Source organism: Lissotriton vulgaris, chromosome 11, assembly GCF_964263255.1.
Source record: "Lissotriton vulgaris chromosome 11, aLisVul1.2, whole genome shotgun sequence".
NCBI lineage: Eukaryota > Metazoa > Chordata > Amphibia > Caudata > Salamandridae > Lissotriton > Lissotriton vulgaris.
The window spans coordinates 857,032,436-857,055,482 of NC_141699.1; the positions used below are offsets into that span (position 1 = coordinate 857,032,436).

The following is a 23,047-nucleotide window of genomic DNA, read 5'->3' on the forward strand; positions in this document are numbered from 1 at the left end:
ATAGTCAACTGCCGCTGGGCATTGTGGATGCTGTAGTTGTAAATGAATTTTCCACAACTGGGTGCTCTCAAAGTCTGGAAACTTCGGAAAGGGAATTCAGACCTGTTTGCGTACTATTAAATTTTAAAATCAGGTACGCCTCCTTTCTCAATAAGACTTGCTCTGTGTTAGTACCTGGTTTAGCCTGGTTCATGCTGAATAAAACAGTCCACTGGAAATCGTTATCTGCATGTTTGTTCTCAATAAAATGTTGAACCAGAGGTGCAGTTAGGACTTTATTTTTAAGACGTGATCTATGTTGTGTCATTCGAGTGTTGACTTGTTGGTTAGTCTTACCTATATAGACTTTAGGACAAGGGCAGACAATGGCGTACACTACATTTTTAGTCTTACAGTTGGAGAAGCAACCATGTGTCCAAGTAACATTGGCGTGTTGAAAGGTTTTGCCCTCGATAGTCGAGTCACACGCCATGCAGTTTCCACATCTGTGGTGTCCTTCTATGGGCTTTAGTCCCCATTGTGTTAACAGATCACTTTTGGGTTTTGCTAACCTTATGTCTGCACGGACAATCTGCTGGCCAATGTTTAGATTTTTCCTATATGCAAATATAGGGCGAGGAAGTGGCACTTCAAGTTCTTCAAGAAGATGCCAATGTTTGAGGACCATTTGTCTTATTTTATGTGTTTCTGCACAAAATGTAGTAACACATACCAAGTTCTCAAGATCACGTTTTGCTTTAGTTTCAAAGAGGCACTCTCTAGGAGTGTAGCGTGCTCTCTTGTAAGAGTGTTTGAGTAACTTCCTAGGGTAGCCCCTTTGAACCAACTCCTCACAGAAATTCTGTCCATGCTGGTCGAACTGTCTTAACTCCGAACAATTTCTTCTAATCCGAAGAAGTTGCCCATATGGCAAATTTGCCCTCAAGTTTCTTGGATGCGAACTCCTATAATGGAGAATGGTGTTTTTGTCCGTTGCCTTCTTATGTAAGGAGGAGTTTAGTGTGCCTTCAACATTTGTTATTTCGACATCCAGAAATGTCATTTTCACACTACTGGAGTCCACAGAAAATGTTATGTCCTTATGTCTTGCATTTAACCATTGGTGAAAGTCTGACAACTCCGTGTGGCTCCCCTGCCACAGGAGCTATTCGTCGTCGATATATCGGAACCAGTGGACTATATGATGTTTGAAAGGGTTATTCTCCTCCACGTATTTCTTCTAGTATTCGGCCATAAACAATATGGCCATTTCAGGAGCATAAGGGCACCCCATCGCGGTGCCTTTTCAGCGTAATTTCCGCTAATTTAAGGATGAAGGACGTGGGGACTCTGTGAGGTCTTTCCCTAGAGTCCAAATAGAGTTCTAACACCTCTAACGCCTCGTCCTGTGGGATCTGCGTGAAGAGTGACGTAACGTCCATTGTAACCATACGTTGTGTTGTTTGGTCAAACAGGGTCCCTTCAACTTTTGTTAAAAAGTCGGTTGTGTCTCTTAGATAAGCTTTAACTTTAGCCACAAAAGGCTTTAAGAAAAAGTCCACATATTTGGACAGGGGCTCAAGGCACGATTCGCACCCCGAGACGATTGGTCGTCCCGGGGGGTTGGACAAATCTTTATGTATTTTGGGCAAAAAGTATGCCACTGGGGTTCTTGAAAACTTTTTCACTAGAAACTCACTCTCTTTTGGGCCCAAAAACCCACTTTCCTTACCAGTTTGGACAATATTTAAGATTAATGCCTGAATCTGTTGTAACGGATCTTCTTGCAGCTTCCTATACCATTCCTGGTTATTGACCTGAGAGAACCCTTCTGCTAAGTATTTTTCTCTGGGCCAAATAACTACAGCACCGCCTTTATCGGCCTGTTTTATTATCACTGAAGAATCTTCCTTAAGGTTCTTCAGTGCGGCCCGTTGTCACTTGGTAATATTCTGTTGAACACATTTTTTCTTGTTTTCTAATTTGTTGATAGATGACAACATAATTTGTTCAAAGGCATATACCTGTTTTGGAATATTTTGACTAGGAACAAAAGTAGATTTGTTCCTTAGGCCAGTGGTCTCAGTATTGGTATTTGATGGTTGGTTCGCAAAGAAAGCTTTAAGTCTAATCTTACGACAAAATTCTATCGTTTCCAATTTAAATTTGGTGAAATCTGTCTGTCTGGAATGGTTATCGTAGTAGGTAACCCCTACAAACAGAAGATTCTTTCTTTGTTTGCTTGTTCTTAAATTTCGAGACAAGAAACCAGAGTGGGGGCTAGCAACTATTTCTAGTTCATTATATATTGGTCCAGCTGCCCCTCTGTCCCAGGACCAGACTCCATTTTTGTTACAAGCTTTTTTATAGATGACACGTAGTAATTGGTAAAGTAGTGAGTTTGAGAGACAGTTTAAACTCAAATGTGAGTCACAACAACTTGAGATTATGATTTTGTGATTTACAGACAGTTGTCATGCTCCTTCACATTTGTTTGGTTTCAGATCAAATGATGAACAATGCACAATTTCTTTTTGCAGTGGCAACGAGCTGTGAGGGTGAGAAAAGTATTACTTGAAATTGCTGAGAAGAATCCCAAATTCAACAGTGTCTGTCTACTAACAACCAAGCATGTTATGTATTGGTGTCGCCATCATGGTTACACACCACCCGACTTGGAAAGTTTAAGAGACAAAGAGGAGTCCATTGAAGACGTTCTCACACAGATTGACAGTGAGCCAGGTAAACCTATACAAAATGTGTGATGCAGATTTCAAAATCGAGTAGTGCCAAGTAAAAAAAAAATACTATTTCTGTTGGCCTTTCAACCGTTTTGTATCTAAACCAAGCCTCAGGATGATGAGGATATTTGGCAATTTTATGTACTTGCAACGGCAGTGAACAATGTACAGGTCTTTAAATGGGCCATCTGGTGAGTAAGGTCACAATATGCCTCAAACCACAAGCAAACTTTATCAAGAAAAGCAACATTCTAGAATACTTATTGTTGTTCCAACGATCCTAGATTGATAGTTGCTAGCCCTTTCCACCTCTCCTGGTCGGACCATCTGGCCGTTCCCTTCAACCTGATGTATCCCGCACAGGGCTATATTAGAAGGGCCTCTAGCACCACGGAAATGCGAAGGAACTTTAAAAAGATCAGGGAAGACTCCTTCCTCCCATGGACAACTAGGTTGTCCATTCCTCGGGAAGCAGATACCTCCACTGCGGTCTCTCTATTTGAAAGTACCATTGCCGAAGCCATGGAGGAGCTTGCTCCTGCAAGGCCCTGTTATTCTGCAAGGAAAAGACCCTCCGCCCCCTGGTTCTCCGAACAACTCCGGTTTCGGAGACAGGAAGTAAGAAGACAGGAGCGCGCATGGCACTCTAGCGGGGCCTCTAAAGACAGAGAAGCCCATAGGATCCTGCTTAAAAATTATAAACTTGAAGTCATTAAGACCAAGCAGGAATACTTCACGGCACTCACCTCCTCAGTGTCATCTCCTAGAGATCTCTTCAGGATTGTCGATTCCCTCACGACACTCCAGACACCGGATCCTGTGGTGGCCTCCCAGGACCTGTGCAACAAGATAGCGGCTTTTTTCCAGTCTAAAATCGCTGACATCTATGCTGCTCTGGAGGTCCAAAAATCCCTTACCACCGTCCCTCTGTTGCCTGCCCTCCCTGAACCCAGCGTTGCGGTATCCTCTCCGCCTCAGGAATTGACTTCCTTTCCTCCTCTTTCCAGTCAGGATCTTGAAATCCTGCTTGATAAAACTAAATCTGGTTCTCCGCTGGATGCCTGCCCGCTAAAGATCCTCAAGCAGTGCAGAGAATCTCTCCTTCCTCCTCTGGTTGACATCATGAACAGAGCGATGAAGGAAGGCATTTTTCCCCAACAGTGGAAAAATGCTGTTGTAAAACCCTTGCTTAAAAAGCCTTCTCTGGACCCCGGGGTGTTAAAGAACTTTCGCCCCATTTCACTGCTCCCGGCTCCCGCAAAGATGCTTGAAGCCTATTTAAATAAACATCTGGCGGCATTTGTGGAGAGTTCGGGCTGTCTGGATCTTTCCCAGCATGGGTTCAGGAGGGAACATAGCACCGAGTCTGCCCTCACCATAGTGCTGGATACCATCCGCACCAGAGTTGATGAGGGTCAGACCTCCCTCCTGATCCTGTTAGACCTTACTGCGGCCTTCGACACCCTTTCTCCTGCGGTATTAACATCTCGCCTAAGGGAAATTGGTGTCTGCGGGTCTGCTCTGGGACTTCTTTCCTCTTTTCTCGACCACAGAGAACAAAGGATAATGCTGGGCTCATTCCTATCTCCATCCCTGTCTGTGCAATGTGGGGTCCCCCAAGGGTCAGCGCTTAGCCCTACCCTCTTTAATATCTACGTGACCCCCCTTGCCAGACTTATTAGATCTTTTGGGATGGAGGTAGTGTCCTATGCGGACGACACCCAGATCCTAGTCTCTCTCTCCCAGCCAGCTACGTCAACTGCCGCAAATTTTAGATCTTGCATGCAGGCAGTTGGCCAGTGGATGATCCACAATTCACTAAAGCTGAATGGGGAGAAGACAGAGGTGATGGTTTTTGGTGGAAAGGAATCGACCTGGTCGGCGGAATGGTGGCCGGATTCGCTGGGTGCATGTCCCGAGCCCACCCAGTCAGCCAAAAACTTGGGAGTTATGATCGACCCCAACCTCAGTATGTGCCAACAGGTCAACAGGACTGTTTCGACCTGCTGGGGGATTATTCACACACTGAGGAAAATCAGGCACTTTTTGTCACCCCAGGCAAGAAAGCAACTTGCTGTTGCTTTCCTGGGCTCGCGTCTGGACTACTGCAATGCGCTGTATGCAGGGTTGAACAAGAGTCATCTACAGCGCTTGCAGGTGGTCCAGAACGCAGCAGCGAGATTTGCTCTTGACCTTCCTAAGCGTGCCTCTGCCACTGTAGCCCGAAAACAACTGCACTGGCTCCCCGTTGAATACCGGATCCGTTTCAAATCCCTGTGCCTGGTGTACAAAGCTCTGGCTAAACCCAACCCCACAAGTATGGGATCCATTCATTCTCGACACAACCCTAGTAGAAATCTTCGCTCCGGTCACAAACTCCTCCTCTCTGTACCTCGTGTCAGAAAAGCAAGATGGGGAGGTAGGGCCTTTTCCTTTTTGGCACCCAAGTGGTGGAATGCCCTCCCTCTAGAAGTAAAATCTAGCCCCTCTCTGCAAACGTTTAGATCTGCGCTCAAGACCCATCTTTTCATACTTGCATACCCCTAGTGGCATTCTGCATTAGTGGCACTCTATATTCTGTATATTTTCTGTTTTTTGATTTTGATAGGCGCCTTGATACCTTCGGGTTTAGTCCGCGCATTACAAATTGCTTAATAAATAAATAAATAAATTGGTGATTGTCAGTAATGCAGAAATGATTAAAGAGAATTGTCTTATCTCTCTTTTCTCAATTGTTTCTTTGAAGCAGTAGTCATCTGCTTGGGTGCAGCCTTCCTGGGTCAAGATTTTGTTCTTCTGTCTGTATTGAAGAAAAAGCAAGTTGAGTTCCAGTTTTGGAAGCACTCTCAGAACTGAAAAGAGCAAGATCTTTGTCTGAGGTGGACAAATGGGGACAAGACTGTGAAGGACTCCTGCATGAACAAAATGATGAAGTCTAACTCCTCATGAAGGCTAGTCTGAATTTGAGAATCCACTTTACCCTATCAAAATATTTTTTCCTGTATTTCAGTAATGAGAATAGCATTGACTAAGCTGTGGGTACCCAATTCTCATCTCATTTGGCATATGTGGCGCTTGTAAAATCTCCATCAGAATGAGATTGTTCCTGCACATTCTTTATGTCAGCATACTTCCCATAGACAAGAGTGGAGTGTGAATTTTTTTGAACAAGCTGGTGACGTCTTCAAATGATGGAACCGAAGCCAACAAGTCTTCATCAGTTTTCATTTTGACCACTTTTTGCATTTTTTTTCTATTGAGGAAGATGTCTCCTCCTAAATGTTCAGGCTTCAAACTCTGTGCTTCCTGTTGCAAACCTATCTCTTTGACAAACATACTTTTGGATTGCTTATGGTGGCTCCTGAAATCCCACAACAACACTTGTGACCTTTGCTCCCAAATGGGCCCACCATTACTCCCCACTCCCTCCCCAATCAAAATATCTTCCTGAAGAGAAAGGTACATTTATTTATGGTGTCAATGAAAAGAGAGTCCACATTTCCTTCTAAACCCAGAACTTGTTCCCACACTTAATCATGGAGATACGCATCCCACAACTAGAAGAACCTGTAAGATCAAAGAAATTATCTTCTTCCTCAAACTGATTCCAATCCTAGAGCCATTCCAACTTGTAAGCCCCCACCCCCTATAAATTGCGGCTTCAGTGAGCGACCCCATTAAAAAAAGGCCTTTATAAAGGACACATTTTTGCAAATACTCCTTCTGATGTGCCTTCTCATTCCTTCATGGTGTTTTGTTGATGGGTAACACCTTATTGGGTGTAATCAAACTCATCCCTAACAAGGTCACCAAGTCTTGAGCTATCGATAAGGGTAGGAATCCGCCATTGGATATAGTTTCCACAAGAAATATTATTATCGTAGTAGGTAATCAACTTTTTTATCGCCCTTATGATCAGTCTGGCACTTTGCTGCTGAGAGAGTAAATGGGAACAAGGAATTCTCAAAAAGTCTGAAATGCTATATACATTGCACAACCCCCTGTGCTCCCTCGCTTTCTTTTTGTTTCCCACGACTCATGTTCTTAATTGGTCAATAAAGTATACAATGAAAGCAAATATTCCTAGCTGATCCTACGAGCACACATAGTTTTGTTAAAAATCTTAACAAAAGTGCTTTGCAGCTAAAGTTGATGACACACCTGATTCTCCACTGTATGAGCTTTTACTGACCACAGTGCATTAGAACCATGCATTTACACTGTTCTTCCTTTATCATAGGTTAATTCAATGAGTTCCAAAAAACGTAATTGCCTTAGTACGCCCTTGTCCAATGTTGAGACACCAGTACACTGCTATTTGGCAAAAACTGTCAACAATAGTCTCAGTGTCAAAATTGCATACAATATCAAAGACATAAGTATCAATCAGGCTTAATATTTGTCTGCAGAATGAGTCTGTCAGTTAAAGAGGAGACTGCTTCTGAACCATTAAGGTCTTATTCTCCAATCTGTGAATTAACACCTTTCCGCTCCTCTTTCTCCAAAGAGATCCACATCATCATGTTTTTTTTACCATTATTGACAATTGCTTCTGTAGTAGGGGATCTCTGTGTATAGTCATAATCATGTGAATAGTCCCGCCCATGTGCGTGGACCCCGGAGCAATCTAAATAGTCTCTTAAGTTGTCCTCTTCTGCAATCCTGCATAGACACTTAAGAGAAAATAAAGACAAATAATGCAGCCTGACATTAACCAGGCTACTCTGGCCAATACTTCATCCTGAAGTGAAAAAGGATAGCCAGATAACACTGAAATGTTAACATTTTGCTAAGTTTCACACATAGAGAAACTAGGAAGGGTTGGAAAGACAAGCCCCATAGGCTGCCATTATGTGTCTGTAAAAGGATACTGTGCCTTTAAGGAACCCTCCAGAGACCCTCGGTATCCCATGATGCACAGCCAAAGGCTAGTTACTTTCAGTTCTTTTTTCCGGCTCCTGCTAGCAGGACCCTGGAGCAGAGCTCTACTTTTAGTGGTATATCTTCAAATATTTGAGCTTTTTTGATAGTTTGAGTGTTTCATTCGACGTCTGGGGCCTTTACATTCTTTTTGCTGTTTTTTGGGGCAGTTTAGCCACTTTTTTCTTGTCAAAATGCCATCTTTATTTGACAAGTGCTCAGACTGTGGCAGGAACAAGGCCAAGTCGGACTCTCACAGGGTTTGTATACTCTGTCTTCCTTCATCTCATGTTCCTGACTCCTGTGTCATCTGCCAATCATTCTCCAGGAGGACCCTGTGTCACAGGGAGAAGATTCGTCTTCAAGGTTTGGAACAGAGAAGACAACAGGCTGCAGGTGGGACATCTGGGCTTGGAGAGAGCCTTTCCTCTTCCACAACCCATGCGTCGGCCTCTGAGGGGCTCCCCAGTCGAAAGAAGGCTCAGAAACGACGCAGGTCCCGGTCGACGTCAAAGGCGACGAGGTTGAGGCCAGGTATGACTACCATATGCTCCACGTCGACCCAGGGCTCTGGGTCTAAACGACGTCTAAGATCAACGTCGATGGGAAGGACGTCGAGACCTCGGACGAGGTTGACGTCGAAGGCTTCACAGACGACGTCGACACATCATCGCTGTCGATCTGAGTCCAGGAGACATCGGCACTCGCCGTCGAGGCGACACCGCCGTTCGCCTTAGACGCGCAGGTCGCAGTCGACGAGAAGATCAACGCCATTGAGGAGAAAGTCGACGTCGAGAGGAAAGTGGACATCAAGAAGACAGTTGACGTTGAGAAGACAGTCGACATCGAGAAGAAAGTAGATGTCGAGAAGCCATCGGACTTCTTCTTCGGGAAGCCTATCACCCTCTGTGGTCAGCACTCTACATCTGGGAGTACAAGGTCCAGACGGTGTCGACGTTCACCGTCCAAGGGCACCGCTTCCAGAGCTTCCTCTTCAAGGCCTGCCCGCAAGCGGAGGAGGGTGATTCATACTTCGGACTCGGAGTACTCCAGGACCTATTCTCCAACCAGGTCACCGGAATCAGCTCAGCCTGTGGCTCCTCGTCAGTCACCGCTGCGACCTAGAACGCCTCCTCCTCCTCCTCCATGCCTGCCGACTCCGCCTCCGCTGCTTCCTCGGCTGCCGGCAGCTCCACCTGTGCAAGTGGTCCTGGCGGTGCCAAGAAGGCCAAGATCCCGATCACAGCCGAGGCATCGCTCTTGCAGCCGGCGCTGGTCTTCAACAAGATTTCGCCGTCATCGCCAAGAGCGGTCACGTTCCAGGTATAATAGGGAAACGGAGTCCTCAAATGCAGGAAGATATTCACCGACTGTCGGATTTCCCACCTCCAAGGGTGTCACTGGTCGATGACATTACCACGTTTCAGGAGGTTCTGGTAAGGGGAGCGGCGAAACTGGGCATTGCACTGTCTGTGCCTGCCCCTTCCACGTCTGTGATCTTTGAGACACTACAATGGAACTCTCGTCCTCTGGTACCCGGTTTGGAGAAACCGGCGATGGAGTTGTTCCTGACGCCTGCCTCAGTGAAGTCGGCTCCCTCGAGACTTCAAAAGAAATACAGGGAGTCGGACCCTGCATTCCTGCGGGTGGATCCCCCTCCGGATTCAGTCATAGTGGTGGCAGCACGCTACGGCCCCTTCGACCACAGTTCCATCGGACAAGGAAAGCCGTAGACTTGATTCTGCGAGGAGAAAAGTCTGCAGCACTGCAGCCACTTCAATGAAGGCAGCGAGCTCGACTGCTCTCTTGGGCCTTTATGACCGCTCCTTGAGTCTCTTCAACAGTTTGTGGAAATCCATCCTAGAGATAAACGCAAGGGCTTTCAGGAGGTTCTCAATGAGGGTCTGATGGTCTCCAATCAGATCATCTGTGCGGCTGGGGACAGCTCTCTCCTGGCAGCTTATGGATATTGTCATGGTGTAACTCTACTGAGCCATTCATGGTTGCGTCTCACCTCCCTGAAACCGGAGGACCAGCAACGTATTGCTAACCTGCCATTCTCAGGTTCCACCCTGTTTGGTTCCCATGCGGACGAGGAAATGGCTTGTATGAAAGCGGAGGTTGGAACCCTCAAGGCTGTGGCTTGGAGAAGCCTAAGGAACAGCATAAGAGTTTCTGCCCCTACCAACGGTGATACTCTTCCCAACGGTTGCAACGCGGACAGGGACGTCAGGCTGGACAACAGCAGCAGCAGCAGTAGTTTTAGCGGCAGCCCTTTCAGAGATGTCAGAGAGGCAGGGGCAACCAGCAGACCATATCGGGGAACAAGGGTCCCGCTGATTCTAAGCCCTGAAGTATTACTTCTCCCTCTTCTGTTACCCACTCCGGTGGGAGGAAGCATTCAAAATTACCTGGCAGAATGGAGAAAAATAACTCCGGACAATTGGGTGCTGAATATTGTTCGCAATGGATACTGTCTAAGTTTCATTAGTCCTCCTCCATCGATTCCACCAGTTCGTTCACAATACCTGTTAGGCCGATACCGTTAAGAAAAAGGGCGATAGAACTGGCTCCTGCTCCTCAAAGGGGAAATGGTCTATACTCCAGGTACTTTCTGGTGTACAAAAAGGACGAAAACGAATTCAGGCCTGTTCTCGATTTGCGGCAAGCAAGCAAATGGATTCGCAGAGAAAAGTTCCGGATGCTGTCCCTGCACCAGATTTACCACCAGCTGCATCAAGGGGATTGGCTATGCGCCATAGATCTGCAAGACGCGTACTTCCATGTACCCATTGCAAGGAAGCATCTGAAGTTCCTGCGGTTCCTAATCATCACCAATCACTACCAATATACAGTGCTTCCAATCGGCCTGAAATCATCACTACCAATATACAGTGCTTCTATTCGGCCTGAAGTCTGCGCCCAGGACATTTTCAAAGTGCATGGCGGTGGTTGCAGCGCACCTGAGGAAGAACAAGGTGTTCGTCTATCCGTACCTGGACGACTGGCTGATCAAAGCCCCCACGTTTCAGGAAGTGCAGCTACATTTCAACAGACGGCTGTTCTGTTGAACTAATTGGGCCTTCGCATCAACATGGCGAAGTCTGTCCCGACTCCTGTTCAGTGTCTGCAGTACCTGGGAGCCTCCAACGATACACTCCAGGCAAGCGTGTGTCCTTCGGAGGAGCGACGCTTATCGATCCTTTGGAAGGCTCAGACTCTCATGTCAGTTCCCTCTGCGACGGCGAGGACGGTGTCCTGTCTCCTGTGTTCGATGGCCTCTTGCATCTTCCTCGCCCCACATGCAGGCCTCCACATGCGGCCTCTGCAGGAATGTCTAGAGGATCAGTGGGACCAAAAACGAGGGAGCTGGGAGGACAAGATCCAACTGTCGCAACACACTGCCCAGTCCCTGAAATGGTGGTGTTGACCTCACAATCTCCTCAGAGGGATTCCGTTCCACAAAGAGATACCGACTCAAACCATTGTGAGAAATGCGTCTCTCCACGGCTGAGGAACATATTCGGAACACCTTCAAATACAAGGGACGTGGTCACATCAATTTTCTGGAACTCTGAGCAGTTCACTTGGCGCTGAAAGCCTTCCAGCCATCGATCCACACCAGTTCCCTGCTTGTACAGACGAACAACACAACAACAATGTATTACCTCAAAAAGCAGGGTGGCTCAAGATTGCGCACACTGTCTCGGGAGGCACAGATGATCTAGAACTGGCTGCTGGCCAGGGGCCTGAAGATCACAGCGACTAATCTGCCAGGTGTGCAGAATTCTCAGGCAAACGCGCTCAGCAGGCTCGTTCAAGAAAATCATGAATGGGTCTTAAACAACGAGGTGTTAAGGGGCGTCTTAGCAAGGTGGGGCACTCCAGACATCGATCTATTTGCCAAAGCAGAAAACAGCAAATGCCAAGACTTTGACTCCAGGTTTTACCATCCGGGATGCTGGGGAATGCACTGTGGATCAACTGGTTGAACAGTGTTCGCTACACTTTTCCATCCATTCTTCTGATCCCAGCAGTGCTGATCAGGCTGTCCCAGTCCAGGGCCAGGATGATCCTCATTGCTCCCAAATGGCCTCAGCAGTGGTGGTTCACCGACCTCCTACACCGGTCTCTCCTGCCACATCTTCGACTTCCATGTCAGCTGGACCTTCTCACGAAGTTCGGAGGGCAGATGGTGCATCCCAACCTCTCATCACTAATTTGACAGCATGGCTCCTGAGCTAGTGCAGTATAAACATTTAAATCTGCCTCAGAACTGCATGGAGATATTAAGAGGCAAAAAGACCGTCTACTAGGACTTCCTATGCATACAAATGTAAGAGATTCTGCATTTGGTGCACTTCTAAGGGCGCAGACCCTCCATCCTGCAAGGAGGATGTCATCCTCCTGTACTTACTGCATTTGGCTCAATCTGGCCTTAACTTTCATTCCATTAAGGTACACCTAGCAGCTTTAACTGCATATAGGAAATGCCCTTCACAAACTTCCTTTTTCCAATTCCCAGTGATCAAAGATTATCTAAAAGAAACAGGTTAGTATTAGATTCCTTACCTTAGAATATCCCCAGGCGTCGTGCTGGATCCGGAAATGTTTGCGTAGCAGTACCCTTGCGCGTCGGTAGGCGTCGTCTGCGGCTCCGCGTCCGTCGGCGTGATGACGTCGTCGAAGTACTTACACGCCGCCTCCGCGTGCTGAATTCAGTTCTTCTTTTTTCCGCGCCAGTAGCGCAGATCCGGAAAAAGTGGTACCTTAGTCATTTTTTTACTAAACTTTTTACAATCCCTTTTGATAATTTTTCTTGAGTCTTTGACTCCGGACGGTGCCGATAGGGATGCCAGGTTTCAAGCCTTGTGAGGATTGCGACCGACTGATGTCGGTCACCGACCCTCACCGTCGGTGTCTCCACTGTCTCGGCGTCGACCACGACGACAAGACCTACCTCGACTGCCGGGCCCTGACTTCAAAAGCTATGCGGGAGCGGTCCCGCAAGCGGCTCAAACTCCGTCAGTCGGCCCCGCGCCGCGAGAGGTCCCGGTCCGGACGGAGGTCGAGGGGTCAGAACCATCAGAGCTCCGGGAGTCGACATCACTCCTCCGGGTCCAAGTGGTCAGGTAAGCCCAAGAAGTCGAAGAGACGTCATCGCTCTTCCGACTCCCCCCTGACGCTCGCGCGACGCAGCCGGGGGTTCGGGTGACACTGCCCACGTGGCTCCGTCAGAGTCGCGGGCGTACCAGCCTGCCCCACACCCTCCGGTCCCTGGGCAGCACACGACGCCGGAGGAGATCGAGCGCTTCCTCATGGCAATGAGGTCCCTCGCTCCTCCGACGGGCTCTGCGGCGCCTTCGGGCCCAGCGGACCCGTCTGGGGGCCCTAGCGGGTCGGGTGCTTCGGCCCGACTCTGTCGGGTGCGTCGGCCCAGACGCCACCGGCGCCGGCGCCGCAGGGCCCCACTGGATCCGAGTCATCGGCGGTTGACCTCACAACCTCACCGGCGCCGGTCCCCCAGGTGTCCTCGAGCGGTGCCGTCCCCGATACCTCCCTCGATCTGGTTCCGGCGTCGGGACGGCACCGCTGGGCGCCGCTTTTGACGCCGTTTGGGGAGTTTTACTTCAACGAGCCGGCCCCATCTTTTGGCAACCCTGATTATCAGGGGATGGGTGATGAGGAGTATTGGGAGGGGTCTGACCCTCTGACATGTGAGTGTCAGTCCCAGGAGGACTGGACAGGTGGACTTAGGGATGCCAGTGGTCTGGACACCTCGCCAGACACTGGTTTTGTCTCGCCTCCTACCGTGGCTTCGGAGGAGGGGGCAACCTACAGTGTGGTGTTGACGCGGGCGGCCAAGGCCTTGGGACTTGAGCTCCCCGTCGCGGCCGTGAGGACTAACCTCCTCACTGAGGTCCTTAAACCGCAGTCAAGCTCGGCCGAGCCTCTGCTGCCGTTTAATGAGGCCTTGAATGACGTTCTTTTGGGCACTTGATCCAGGCCAAGGAAAGTGGCCAGACGCTACCACCCGGCCCCGGGCGGCCCATGTTTCCTGTCCACCCACCCCACCCCCAAGAGCCTGGTCATCCAGGCCTCCAATTCCCAGACCGCATTCCCGTCGGCTCCGCCGGACAGGGAATCAAAGAGGTATGAGCAGTACGGCAAGAAGGTATTCTCCTCCCTGAGTCTGGGACTGCGGTCTTCCAACACCGCATGCCTCTTGGGCCGCTACACCCACTCTCTGTGGGACTCGGTCGCGGAAGTGCTGCCAGAGTGCCCGTTTGAGGTACGGGCCAAACTCGGCCAAGCCCTTGTGGAAGGCCGGTATGCAGCACCGTATTCCATCCGGTGTGGGCTGGATACCACCGACTCACTGGGCAGAGCGATGGCAACGATAGTGGCGCTTCGTCGCCACGCCTGGTTGAGGTCTGCCAACTTTTCGGCCGATGACTAGAATACCCTCATGGACATGCCGTTTGATGGACGTCGCCTTTTTGGCGACAAGGCAGACCATGCGCTTGAGCGCTTTAGGGACTCCAGGGCTACGGCCAGGTCCTTGGGCCTCTCCGCCCGCGCCAGCAAACGGGTGCCTTTCGCTCCTTTCGTGGCCAAGGAAGGGGCGACCCCACACGTGCCGCCAGCCACGCACCGCAGACTAACATCCAATGCGGTGGCGGCCGTCGGGGACAACGGCGAGGTCAGTCCACACCTTCCCCCGCAGCATCCGCCTCAAAACCCTCCTAGTCCGTGCTTTCAGGCCCATGTGACGCCAGTGGGTTAGGGTTTACCATCATCTCCGCCACTGGCGCACTGTCACATCGGACAGGTGGGTGCTGCAAATCGTTCGAAGGGGCTACTCCCTCCCCTTCGAGGCGACCCCTCTAGCCATGCCACCGCAATACCACCGCGTATCGGGGGATCATTTGCGACTTCTGCAGGAGGAAGTTACGGCCCTCTTGGCCAAGGGGGCCATCGAGCGCGTTCCTGGGCCAGAAGTAGGGTGTGGTTGCTACTCTCACTACTTACTGGTACCCAAGAAGGGCAAAGGGGGCCTACGCCCTATCTTGGGCCTAAGGAACGTCAACAGCTTCCTCCGGAAGGAGAAGTTCAAAATGCTGACACTGGCTCAGGTCCTAGCTGCCCTGGACCCAGGAGACTGGATGGTAGCGTTGGACTTGCAGGACGCTTATTTCCACATCCCCGTCCTGCCGGCCCACCGGCGCTACCTGCGATTCACGGTAGGCCACGAGTACTTTAAGTTTACCGTGCTCCCGTTCCGCCTTACCAGCGCCCCACGGGTGTTCACGAAGGTGATGACGGTGGTGGCAGCTCATCTGCGCAGGTTAGGGGTTTCAGTCTTTCCCTACCTCGACGACTGGTTGTTGAAGGCGGGCTCGCCCCAGACAGTCGTCAGCCACCTCCAGACAACGGCAGACCTCCTGCACCAGCTGGGGTTTTCCATCAATGTCACACCTGTACCCCTCTCAGAAGCGTCTCTTCATCAGAGCGGTTCTCGACTCCACGCAGTTTCGGGTTTATCCACCCGAAAAGCGGGTCCCGGATATTCAGGCTCTGATTCCACTCTTTCAGCCTTGATCCGGGATCTCGGTCAGGTTCACGCTGCGGCTTCTGGGGCTGATGGCCTCCTGCATCCTTCTGGTGCATCACGCCCGGTGGCGGATGCGGGCTCTGCAGTGGGACCTGGAGTTTGTGGGCCCAGCATCAGGGCAACCTGTCCGACCATGTTCTGATCTCGGAGGGCACTGCGAGACAGCTGCAGTGGTGGCTCATGGACCGCAATTGGGTCAGCGGCAGATCCCTCTCCCTTCCCCAACCGGAGCACGTGGTTGCGATGGACGCATCCCTCCTGGGCTGGGGAGGCCACATGGGAGAGGCGGAGATCAGAGGCCTCTGGTCTCCGGCGGAGTCCTGGCTCCATATCAACCTTTTGGAGCTGCGGGCGATTCGTCTAGCACTGAAGGCATTCCTCCCCTCTGTCAGGGGGAGTGTAGTGCAGGTGTTCAGGGACAACACTACCGCCATGTGGTACTGCACCCTATGCCAGGAGGCTCTGCGCCTCTGACAGTGGCTGGAACATCAGGGCGTGACCCTGGTGGTTCAACACCTGGGAGGTTCTCTGAACGCCAGGGCGGACGAACTCCGCCGCCGGTGCATGATGGATCACGAATGGCGTCTGAACTTGGACGTGGCGCAAGGTCTCTTTCTGCAGTGGGTAGAGCCTTGGTTAGATCTATTCGCCACAGAAGAGAACGCGCAATGTCATCAGTTCTGCGTGTTGGAATTTCCAAAGGCGGCACTCGCTCGGAGACACTTTTCGTCGCGAGTGGAGTTGCGGTCTGTTGTACGCCTTTCCGCCTATACCACTTCTGCCCAGAGTGCTGAAGAAGATCAAACTCGACCGGGCCGAAGTCATTCTTGTGGCTCCGGACTGGGCACAAAGGTACTGGTGTCCCGAGCTACTCAGTATGTCAGTCGATCCCCCGGTTCCTCTGCCTCTTCAGGAGAACCTTCTGTTGCAGCGCAGCAGGGAACGGTCCTCCACCCGAACCTGTCCAGTCTCCACCTCCATGCTTGGAGATTGAGCGGCAACAGTTGAGGCCATTTGACTTGCCTCCTGAAGTCTGTAATATCATTCTGGCAGCCAGGCGTCCCTCCACAAAGTCGGTATACGCCTGCAGGTGGAACAGATTTGTGGCATGGTGCACAGCAAAGGCTGTGGATCCTCTCTCTGCCCCTCTTTCTGAGGTTCTTCTCTTCCTTCTTTCTCTTGCCCAGCAGGGCTCTGCTCTGGGCACTATCAAGGGCTACCTTTCTGCCCTTTCAGCCTTTCTAAGGCTGCCTGATCAACCTTCTTTGTTCAAGTCCCCTATTGTAACTCGTTTTCTGAAAGGCATCTCACACACGTTTCCACATGGTTCCGTTTGTGATGCCTCAGTGGGACTTGAACCTGGTTCTTACCTATCTGATGTGCGCTCCCTTTGAGCCACTTCACAACTGTCCTCTCCGCCTTCTTACTCTGAAGACTGCTTTCCTGGTTGCCATCATCTCACCCAGGAGAGTGAGTGAGCTCCAGGCTCTTTCATCCAAACCTCCTTTCCTTTCTGTCCATCCGGACAAGGTTGTGTTGCGGACAAGACCCTCTTTCCTGCCCAAGGTTGTCACGGCCTTCCACATTGGGCAGTCTATCACCTTGCCCACCTTCTTTCCGCCACCGCATCCCTCAAAGGACCCAAAACGTGCGCTCTCATTCTATCTGGATCGCACACGCCAGTTCCGGGTGGATGATCAACTCTTTGTTGGTTAAGTGGGCGCTGAAAAGGGAAGGGCGGTACACAAGCGGACCATCTCTCGGTGGGTCGTCTTGTGTATCAAGGCTTGTTACTCCTTAGCTAAGAAGGAACCTCCTGTTGGGCTGAGGGCCCATTCCACTCTGGCCACGGTGGCTACTACTGCCCTGGGTCGGGGAGTCCCCTTGCAGGACATCTGTCAGGCAGCTACGTGGGCCTCGCTGCATACGTTTGCAAGACACTACTGCCTGGACAGCCAAGTCCGGAGGAATGGCTTCTTTGGCCGTTCCGTCCTCCAGGACTTTCTGGTGTGATTAGTGGTTCGCAGACCCACCACCGGGGTTGGTATTGCTGGGGTATCTATTCTAAGGTAAGGAATCTAATACTAACCTGTTTCTTTCAGATGAACAAGTTACTTACCTTCGGTGACGATATATCTGTAAGAAACAGTAGTTAGTATTAGATTCCTTACCGCCCCACCCATCCTCCCCGTTCTGCGAACCGATATCTAGGGTTACGGTCACCCCCTTTCAGGGCCCTAGTTTCAATGGCAACACTGTTGGTTTTTAACATGGCTCTGCGTTTCTGGCGCCGAAAAGATGTGTATAAGAACTGACGTCAGCACGCAGAGGCGGCGTCTAAGTACACCGACAATGTCATCACGGCACCCACGGCGCCGACGACGGACGCGGAGCCGCAGACGACGCCTACCGACGCGCAAGGGTACTGCTCCGCAAAAATTTCCGGATTCAGTCTGACGTCTGGGGATATTCTAAGGTAAGGAATCTAATACTAACTACTGTTCTTACAGATATATCGTTACCGGAGGTAAGTAACTTGTTCTTCAGGAAGGTTTGAAGAAGGTGTTTCCTCCCATTAGGCGTCCTTCGCCTCCGTGGGAGCTTAATGTGGTGCTGTCTAGACTAATGAAGGAGCTTTTTGAGCCTATTCAAAAGGCTTCTCTACAGCATCTATCCTGGAAGGCAGCATTCCTTGTAGGTATAACATCGGCTTGCAGGGTGAGTGAGATCCAAGCTCTTTGTTGCCAAGAGCCCTATACTGTGTTTCATGCATCTAAAGTTGTCATGAGAACTCACCATAAGTTTCTGCCTAAGCTGGTGTCCGATTTCCATGTGAATCAAACGATCATGTTGCCCAAGTTTTTTCAGCCTCCTTCCTCTTCGGCGGAGAGGTCCCTTCATTCCCTTGATGTGAGAAGGGTGTTGAAATTCTACTTAGATAAGACTAAGGAGATTCGTAGATCGGATCAATTATTTGTTCATTATGGATCGGTCAGGACTAGTCTTGCTACCTCTAAACATTCCATCTCTAGGTGGATTGTGTCCTGTATTCAACTGTGTTACCAGAAAGCTAACAAGACTCTAGGGGGTAAGCCTAAGGCTCACTCTACCAGAGGTAAAGCTTCTACAGCGGCTTTGCTGCACAATGTCCTCATTGCAGACATCTGTAGGGCTGCCACTTGGAAGTCAGTCCATACCTTTGCTAAACACTACTGTCTGGACTCTGATGCCAGGGCAGATGCTCCGGTTGGGTAGGCTTCGCTGAGAAATGTATTTGCACAGTAGTGGTTCTGTCTGTTTCTTCCACCGCTGGGTTTGGTTTGTGGGGATAGGCTTGCCATAGTATTCACATGATTATGACTATACACAGAGATCCCCTACGACAGAAGGAATAGTTTACCTGTAACTCCATTTCTGTAGTAGGAGTATCTCTGTTATAGTTATAAGCGCAGCCCGCCCTCCTCCCCGGTGGATGAAACGATAATATTCTGAATGCAACAGGCCTGGCTTTATACACTTTCAAAAAGAACTGAAAGTAACTAGCCTTTGACTTTGCATCATGAGATACCGAGGGTCTCTGGAGGGGTCCTTAAAGGTACGGTATCATTTTACAGACACATAACGGCAGCCTATGGGGCTTGTCTGTCCAACCCATCCTCTCCATCATGACAAAGTTTCTTTATGTGTGAAACTTAGCAAACATGTTTAATTTCAGTGTTATCTGGCTATCATTTTTCACTTCAGGATGAAGTACTAGCCAGGGTAGCCTTGTTAATATCAGGCTGCATTATTTGTCTTCATTTTCTCTTAAGTGTCTATGCAGGATTGCAGAAGAGGACAACTTAAGAGACTATTTTGAATGCTCCGGCGTCCACGCACATGGGCGGGACTATTCACATGATTATGATTATAACAGAGATACCCCTACTACAGAACTGGAGTTACAGGTAAGAAACTACTCCTCCTCAGTCTCAGAGGTCTGTGCCAGCACAAGCCCCGCCCACTAACCTTTGTGTGTCTGTTCAATCCACTGTATTGCTTCAACATCTTAGTATGACTGCTCTAGAGACACTATATTCTAAGAGCCCTCATAGGAAGTTATGAATGTCTGACAGGCGTCAATCAAGGTTTTGTAATTCACATCATCATCAAAAAATCTTTTTTTCGGTCAATATGACCATAAAAGCACAAAAAATACATTACATTTTATTCAATTTAAATTTTCTTTCTGAGAGATAAAAACTATCATTGCTCTGAATAAGGGGCAAAGTAACTCAAAAAGTATGTGTGCATTGCATTTGTATTAAATAAAACACTCTACTATCCAGCATGCTACCCTCCAGGGTCCTAAAATTTCCCTGCGCCTCCTATATAAGACCTTCAAATGGATCTCCCTTGAACACAGAAAGACCGTCACTCACGCCCTGGTCACCCGCAGGCTTGACTACAGCAACGCACTCCTATGCTGGAATAAGCAAAAACCTCACCCCAAGCCACAGAACATCCAAAACGTCGCAGCAAGACTGGTCCTCAACCTGCCAAGAGACTGCCACATCCCCCAGCACCTGCACACACTTCACTGGCTCCCCATCGAAGCTAGAGTCACCTTCTAGATGCCAACCCACGCTCACAAGGCCTTCCACGACACCGGACCAGCATACCTGAACAGCTGACTCAAATTCCATGCACCCCAAAGGACCCTACGATCAGTCCAGCTCTCCTACGCCGTGGTCCCCCGCACCAGAAAGACCAGATCGGCTGGCCGCTCCTTCTCCTTCTGCGCGTCCAGAACCTGGAACGACCTTCCGCTCCACCTCAGACAGATAACTTCGCTCCCTATCTTCAAACGAAACCTCAAAACCTGGCTCTTTGACAGACCCCCTTCTTGATGGACTGGCCCCCCTGCGCGCCTTGAGACCCTTACGGGGTGGAGTCGTGCTTAACAAACACCTGATTGATTGATTGATCATACCACAGAACATTGTGTGGACAATCAGCTCTTTGTGGGATTTGATTGAGCAAAAAAGGTCAAGACTGTGCTGTAGAGTACCATCTCAAGGTGGGTCATACGCTGCATAAAAATCTTCTATGCATTGGCCAAGAAGCAACCACCCCAGAAGGTTTACAGGCTCATTCCACCAGACCCAAGGCTGCTACCGCTCCATTGGCACATGGGGTGTCTCTTCTGGATATTTGCCATGCTGCTACATGGGTGTCACTGCATACATTCACAAAGCACTACTGTCAGGACAGCCAGGTCCATCGAGATAGGCATCACTTGTTGGTGTGAGCCAGTTCTCACACCAACCTCCTATCAAATGCTGCTTTGGTATCTGTGCAAAAGGTGAGAAATCTGTGGTTAAAAGCATCTATCAGAAGAACACCTTACTTAACTTTGATCACTAAACTGCTGGATACTCTAACCGCAGATTCCTAACCAACCCTCGTAACCTCCCTATTCTGTGAATAGGACTCTTTTCCACCTAAAAAGGACCAACGTTAGTAGTTATGCACTATGCACTGTTACCGGACTCTGCGTTTGGGGCGTGGATATCCTTAAAAGCAACTGATGGCAGTGCATGTGGTTGGCGCTTATATGCGACTCTTACATCACTTGCAGACGGAACAACATCTGTGTGGAGCCGCACACCACCACCTGCTGGCATATAGGAAGGAGTAGTGTTGAAGATTTTCCATATCCAGTTTGAAACCTGAGTAATATTCAAAAGGTGAGTAATCTGTGATTAGATAGAGTACTATCAGAAGGAGAATTACCAAAATAAGTAATGTGTTCCTATATGTTATATTTGTCTATTGTGAGTGGCTTACTTCCTCTCTACATGCCTTGGTGGGGCATGTAAAAATATCAAGAACCGATGACAGTGTGCTCCTTGGTGCCTAATATGCTCAGTGACATCATATACAGAGGAGGAGTTGCAGCTGGAATCGGAGAGACACCAACAAGATAATTTACAGTAGTTGAATTCAGGGGGCATATCCAGTGATGGCAGGGAGCTGGTGCCGGCAGGCAGTGTTCAGGCCCTCTGGAACAGTGAAGAGACACTGCATCCACCTCCAGGCATTGTGTGGAAAGCTACTTCCCTGGCCGGGGGCCCAGTCCTACCAGGCCTCACAGTCTATTATTCCCTCCTCGATCAGAGCTTGTGCAGTGCGCCACCAGCAAAGTAGGGTCATCTTGCCTGAGCTAAGAGGGCAACAGAACCCCCCCTTGTTGATGGACACAGAGTGTCCTTCACTGTGGACTATACTGCTTCCACTGATGAATCACGCAAGTGATTCCATGCACTTCGCGATCGGATGAAGCGCAGAGACCATAACAATGGACTTATCGAGCTGGCTCTGATGCTGGTGATATTGAACGGAAAGACAAAGGAGTTCCTGGATCCAGAGTTCCTTGATCTGTGTCTTCACTCACTGGCTGTATGCCCAATGGACACTACTTCCCCTGACACAGCAACTCCCACCCCTCGAGAGGACATGCTTTCCCCTTGGAAACCAGCCAATTACCAGCTGCAGCATCAGGAGATGGGGAGGGTGGGGGTGGGCTTTGAGGAGTGAATCGGATCACACTAGCCTTTATCAAGTTGTAGAAGCTCTCATAAGGACAGGGGCAAGTTGAGATCCCCGCTGACATCCGGCGACCATATGGAAAACTAGCCATATCCTTTGTTTGAAGCATTAATACTGTTCATTATAAGCATAGCACTTTTTCGTATACTTTTTTATCCCCACCCCACACTGTGCCCTGGATCAGACCTCTCAGCTGTGTGTGCTCCCCTGATATTGCAGAGAGGTTGCACACAACCTTCATACTATGTTCTCTCCTTTATAGAGCTCTCTTCTCTGTTGACTTTGCACTGAGAGGGCGACCCTTTCCCTAACCCCCACAGCTGACCCTCTAGGGACGAGTACTGCAATAAATGTGGGCTCCAATTTAAGGAACAAGACTTACCTCTTTCATTACCTTTCATGGGCTGGTGGGAAGTAGCAGCTTGGCATTGCTCTGCACAGAATCGATCTCAGGGCCCAAAGTTCGAAGTGATGTTCTCTTTCTTTTTTCTTTTGCCCTAGTCACTGGTTGATCTTTCCTCCACATTCACAACCCATGGCCCCTGAGCGGAATCTACAACCATCTTATGGATTTCATCCCTCCCCTTCCAGTCAGATCAAGCAACTACATCCTCCTGGTAGACCTCAACTTCAATCTGGAAGACAACACAGACCCCAATTCCACAGCCCTCCTCGAAAGCCTCAGCAACCTTGGACTCGTACAGCTAGTCCATGGATTACCCACAGAGCTGGCAATACCCTCGAACCAATATTCTCCAAAAGGATCACCCCCCCCCCCCCCCGCCACCCCCACCCCCCACATAACAAAGCTCACATGGGCAGACCACAACATCACACACTTCGGGATACCCACCCATTGAGTCACCCATCAAAATACCAAAATGAACCTGCGCACCAACACGCCATTGGGGTCGAGTATTCGAAGAATAATGGATTAAGACCCTACAGGAACACCTCATCAGCCACATCGAAGGCAACAATAAAATCTTTAATAACTGAATCACCTACTGCATCAACCACATAGCATGCCCCCTGTATTAACACCAACAATAAGAAATGGCCCAACTGCTACACGTACTACCTCAGGGATTCCAAATGCTGCTGCAAACAACTTGAAAGAAAATGGAGACTAAACAAAAACACCACAGCAAGACTCCTGTACAAAACCCCCCTCCGCCCCTATGACAAACAACTACTAGAT

General features: G+C 49.5%; 1 protein-coding gene across 3 annotated transcripts in view; it reads left to right on the forward strand.

The window, feature by feature from the left end:
* YEATS2 (YEATS domain containing 2) overlaps positions 1–23,047 on the forward strand; it is a 1,498,478-nt gene that overhangs the window by 1,289,755 nt on the left and 185,676 nt on the right. For all 3 annotated transcript variants that reach the window (XM_086943990.1, XM_086943991.1, XM_086943992.1), the window contains exon 26: positions 2,520–2,721. In XM_086943990.1, coding sequence (XP_086800116.1) covers positions 2,520–2,721 — 202 coding nt within the window. The remainder of the gene's footprint in view (positions 1–2,519; positions 2,722–23,047) is intronic.